Genomic DNA, 5,488 nt, shown 5'->3' with positions numbered 1-5,488 from the left:
CATTATGGGTGGTTGTGAGCCACCATGTGGTTGCTGGAATTTGAACTCAGAACCTTCAGAAGAGCAGGCAGTGCTCTTACCCGCTGAGCCATCTCACCAGCCCTACACAGTTTTTAAAAGGGCTGGATTCATCGACCCAGGTAAACTGAGGTCTCATGGAGGAGTGGCAGAGAAGCCCCACGTCGTCATGCCTACACCGACTCTCTGCCTGTCACTTCAGCTGCTCTTCACAAATCCTTCCCAGGAGTGAGCACAGATCAGCCCTTACGAGCAGGACATTAGAAGAGATGAGTCCAGAAAAGTGGGGCAGAACCAACCTACCTGGCTTTTAGTTTATCAAGCGACCACAAGTTTCCTGAGCCACTAATGCCACCTGGTGGCCAAACTGGACAGATCAACAAACACTAAAACCAATGTGATTTTCTAATTCTGAACTCCTGCAGGGAGCTGGGACTAGGGCTAGGGAGGCAGATTACTTCATCCTGCCTCTATTTTGTAAAATAATAATTTCCCAATTTCTAGGAAAAATATATTACCAAAGAAAACAACAAACCAAGCTTTTCCTACATCTCCCAAAACATCGTCTTCCCCTTCCCACTATCCTTTTATTGAATACAGCCCACGCGCCTAGCAATTCCAATCATACAATGTATGGCAAAAAATGTCTTTCACTCATAAACAAAATTAATTTTATTTAGTAAAGCACTTTCCACATTTCCAAGGCAAACACCTACACACAGTGAAGTTAGAAGCATCCCAGAATGACCAAAAGATCGTGCGTAAGCGCATCACATCACCAGCGCCTCCGAAAACCTGAAACAGAAGGGAGCCAAGAGTGAGGCAGAGAATGGCTGGAAAAGCCGAAGGCCATAGAGAAGGGCTCTAGGAGGTGTGCTCTGAGGTGTGCTCTGAGGCCGGGGGCGTGCTCTGAGGCAGCACTCTCTGTCCTAGGACTCACAGGAGCATGAGCAGGTAGAGAGCCATCTCCTCCCTCGGGTGATGTGTTTATACTTCTATTTACAGACAGTTGAAACGTGAGTTGTGGGGCCACAGAAGTATAATGTAGAGACTGCCTTGCGAGAGACAATGATTTCAAGCTTGAGAAAGAAAAGTAGAAAAGAAAAAAAAAGAAAAAGAAAAAAAAGCCACCCTAAAGAGATTAGTGACTATCATGGAAGGGACAGACAAGACCTGAGACAAGTTCCTGAGAGATGGCATGCCAACTCAGACTTCCCGTGGCACCTAATGCCTACTGGGTCACTGACCTTTCTTCTTCCGGCCTTTTTTAGGTAGCTTCTTCCTCTTTTTAACAGGATGCTGGTCCTGCAGACAACAGAAGCGAGGAATAGTCCCGCATTCTAAGCACCAGCACCCTTGCCCGAGCTTTCTGTATGAAGCCCACGTGTGGCTAACAACATGGCGGCTCCTGCTACCACCGTACCTTACTCTTACCTCATCGAGATGAGCAGTGCCCCCTGTCAGAGCACTGATGTCACTGAAGTGTGTGAGGGAATGAAGCTGGGAGCTCATGGCGCTCGCTCGCCTTCGCAGTCCTTTCTCTCGCTTGCTAACACTTAAGCGCACCATCATGCTCTCTTCATAGTTGACCCTGACGGAAAGAGTTTGCAGAAGGTTCAGACAAGGATCGGGAGACGATAGCCTGAACCTAGACCCAGTGCTTCTCCGTTCTCATCCAGAGTCCTCAGGACGTGCAGAGATCAATACCATTTTTAGCTAAGGATATGTGTGAGGATGTTCGGTCGCCAACTTCCTCACTAAAATGCTCTCTGCTGGGATCCCCTCTCTGCTAGGGATGGATCTACGGTCCAAACACAACGACAGCGTACATAGGAGAGAGTTGTCACATTCCGCTCTGTGGAACAGGCCTCCTGATGGGCTCTTCTGTAAAACCGTCAGCCATAAAAGCTGCACCTAGCAACACTAACCAGCTAGTTTCAGGCTAGTTGTTTGTCTACCGTTCTACCACACATATAATGACTGCAGCACCGTACAGAACCTGTCTTTACCGCTTTCTACCCAAAGTAAGACCGGTGATGTTGATGGTGAAAGGCCGCCTACTAAAGCCCCACATGAAGAACTGATGCTATTTTCCTTTACGTAGAGTTTACTTGAGCCTCAGTAGGTAGAAGAAAACAAAAACAAATGAACAAAAATAAACAAAACAAAACAAAACAAAACAGTTTTCCTCTAGCTCTTATCTGTTCTTCAACCTCACCAATGTAAAAGTGCCACCCCAAGCTTCTCTCTCCACTTTCTGTATCACGCTGGTTTTCCTGGGCCAGACGGAACCACGTTCACACACAGCGCGAGGACAGCGCTCTATAGATTTGAGAGAATTTCTAAATGCAAGAGCTCAGACCTGTGCTGATCCTCCTGACTCTGGCGAGTGACGTGAGGGTGTCGAGCATCCCGGATTTCCTCTGGGGCGTCTGAGTACTGCTCCTTCAGCTCCCGGATGACAGAGCTGCTCAGCGCCCGCCTCTTGGCTTTCTCCAGGCGCTTCTGCTCCCGCTCAGCTTCGGTCTCATCTGTGTGATGAAAATCCACATGAGTTATTCCAGAACAGGCAAAAGAGAACAGAAACAAAACTCCCACCCAGGAGGGACAGCCACAACTCCTACCGTAATGTACTGGAACCAAGCGTGGCGGGACGTATTTCTTAGCTGAGCCTTTTGCCGATTTCTTCCCCGAGGCCTCAGACTGGTCCTCTCCTGCTTCACTTTCCTCCTCATCCTCAGAGCTCAACTACAAAAGAAAGTGATTCCTGCAAGCTCAGGAAGCTTTAGTGGACAGGTGAGCAAAGCACCCAGGGCTGGAGCACCACAGGAAGATGGAGCCATGAACCAGGGAAGGAAGCCTCACGTCGGGTGAAGCATTTCCAGCCACAAGTTGGAGCGGGCCCTGCAGGTCAGGGTCAGCACAGCACAGGGCTAATCTCTGGCGGACACAAGCCTTACCTTGCTCACCATGTTGCTGGGATGAGGCTTAAAACGGAGCGGGTCATTCTCACCTGAAACAGGAAATCCAAGTTTACAAGATTTGAACTCTGCAGTGACCCCACAACTTTAGGACGGCTCTCCCACTTACTGAGGCTGCCCGTCACTGCCGTCTTGACCAGCTTGTCAATTTGATACTTCAGTTTTTGGTCCAATGGACGAAGTTTTTCTAAAACCTACAATGTGATAATTTAAAAGGATTACAGTTTCTTTCCTAAATCAGGCACACACCAGCATCCATGTGTTGTTTCAGATAAGGCAACTAAAACATTCACAAAGTAGAGCAAATGTGGACGAAAACACCTCCCATTCACTCCCATAAGAGCCCTGGAGTGCAAGCCTTAGAAACTAAGACTCATACTGTGCGAATCTCCACCAGTCTCAAAACTGCGGGGTGTCCCTGCAGAGATGCTCCAGAGGCCTTGTCCAGGATGAGGTGGCTCAGATCCATAAGGTACATGAGCAAGAGCTGGTCTTTCACTTCCAGGAAGCTCAGACCCTGAGTTAAAACAGTAAGAGATAGTCTTTGTTTTAGCCAAAGAATCAGAAGGGGCAGCTCAGGCTCCTTACCAGGTCATGTCTTCCCCAGCTAGTCCATGTTCCACGAATCACCCTTTCCCTGGTGTACCCACAACGCAAATGCTGCCAGTCACTTAGCAGCCACCCCAGGTCTACGGTCACAGCTATCAAGGAGCTTTTGTTCCAGGAAAGCCCTATTTTCCATCCCCAACATATACATGAGAGTAGTGACAAAAAGCAGCCCAAGGGCATAAAATGTGGAAAGACAGCGAAACCCTGGAGCTGTGCAGAAGACTGCAGACCACAGAGAAACATGCACAGCACAGTCTCGGACATCCACAGGAGGTCGTGAGATGCGTTCCCACGGATAAGGGCTGGGTCTTGAGAAGCAGCCAAAAGTGGCTCAAAGACTAAGAGTGTTGCAGTCTCCGAGCTTCTGACATCCGAGTGCACACGACTCTGTGACCGGGGACCACCCTGCCTTTGTGCGTATCAGCAGCACCACTGGGCTAGTCTCATTGACAGGCCCTCCCAAGTTTTAACCAAAGAATCCTCCATATAGAGCCAATTTTTAATTTATCCAAAATAATTACTGATTTTATCCCCATCACAGTACAGATTAGACAAATGATTTATAGACACCGACATGGGACTAAATCAATGTAGACAAAAGTTGTAGAAAGTGGTTATAATAAGGTTCCAATGGGGCTGTGCGATACATACACCTTCTAAAAAAAAATCTATTATTATGTAAGATGCGAATGCATTTGTGAGCACATGCATCCAACCCTGAATACACTGAGGTCAGAGGGCACTCTATGGAGGCAGTTTCCTCCTCCTCCCATTAGGTGGGTTTCACGCTCACACTAAATTATATATCCGCCAAAGTTGTCAAAGTTAAAACTGTGTCATAGGGCTGGTAGCCCAGAAGTAGAGCGCTCATCTAGAATGTGGTTCACTCTCTAACCCCGAATGATATATACAGTTAAAAAAATACAGCAAGCAAATGCATTGATCTTCAAACAAAATATAGTAATAATTATATCTGCAAACATTAAATAGAAGTCTTCTATCTGCATAAAATGATACTGACAGTCCACAGCCCTGTGGGAAAATGTATGTCTGACAGGTTAAATACTTTGGCCAAAATCACACAGCAAGAATTCAAATGCAAGTCATACTCAGTTCAACGTCAAGGCCTGAGTCCAGGGTGTGCCTACATGCTTAGCTCCTACAGCACTCCTAGTGTACTGCAAAGAATAAGCCATGGAGTTTAAAGTCTGATTTATGCATCTGGTAGTTAAATATTGGTTATGTTACTTGAACTTGAGACTGTAAACTTCTGACATGAAAATAAATAACAGTATTCCTGTACTAGCCTCAGAAACTGGTTTTTAAACAAATAAGATAACAAGAAAGCACCCGGTAACCTGTAAACACTTCATAACAGCTAAGCTACCCCACATCTGCACTACAGACGAGCCAACACTTACTGAAGCACCAAAGAGCAGCAGTGCCCAGAGCAAAGGCAGGGAGAACCTGAGAAGTGCGCTCGGAAGCACCGTCACCTTCCAACTGGGTTACAAGCATGTGAGAAAAACTCATATCGAGGCAGGTGATCTCTGCAGGTTTGAGGCTAACCTGATCTACATAGTGAGTTCCAGGACGGCCAGAGCTACACAGTGAGACAATGCCTAAAAAACAAACACCAAACCAAATAAACAACAAAACCACACACACACAAAATAATAACAAATAATAAAAGTAAGAAGAATAAGTAATAAACAGTATGGACAAAAGCAACAGGTAGGAAAAAGATTATTTAAGGGCTGGAGAGCTAGCTCAGCAGGTAAGAGCACCGACTGCTCTTCCAGAGGTCCTGAGTTCAAATCCCAGCAACCACATGGTGGCTCACAACCATCTGTAATGAGATCTGATGCCCTCTTCTGGTG

At 46.7% G+C, this 5,488-nt stretch overlaps 1 protein-coding gene across 1 annotated transcript in view; it reads right to left on the bottom strand.

Annotated features, from left to right (window-relative positions):
• Positions 1 to 666: 666 nt before the first annotated feature.
• Positions 667 to 5,488, bottom strand: part of Ngdn (neuroguidin) — an 8,812-nt gene continuing 3,990 nt past the window's right edge. Inside the window, exons 4-11 of the mRNA XM_021181790.2 lie at positions 3,379 to 3,516; positions 3,109 to 3,193; positions 2,979 to 3,031; positions 2,643 to 2,766; positions 2,381 to 2,549; positions 1,453 to 1,609; positions 1,266 to 1,323; positions 667 to 813 (exon numbers count right to left, since the gene is read on the bottom strand). Of these exons, the coding sequence (XP_021037449.1) occupies positions 794 to 813; positions 1,266 to 1,323; positions 1,453 to 1,609; positions 2,381 to 2,549; positions 2,643 to 2,766; positions 2,979 to 3,031; positions 3,109 to 3,193; positions 3,379 to 3,516 (804 nt within the window). The 3' untranslated portion in view covers positions 667 to 793. The remainder of the gene's footprint in view (positions 814 to 1,265; positions 1,324 to 1,452; positions 1,610 to 2,380; positions 2,550 to 2,642; positions 2,767 to 2,978; positions 3,032 to 3,108; positions 3,194 to 3,378; positions 3,517 to 5,488) is intronic.

This window comes from Mus caroli, chromosome 14, assembly GCF_900094665.2.
Source record: "Mus caroli chromosome 14, CAROLI_EIJ_v1.1, whole genome shotgun sequence".
Classification (NCBI taxonomy): Eukaryota; Metazoa; Chordata; class Mammalia; order Rodentia; family Muridae; genus Mus; species Mus caroli.
Note: the sequence above shows the minus strand (reverse complement) of the source record. Positions and strands in the feature narration are given on the sequence as shown.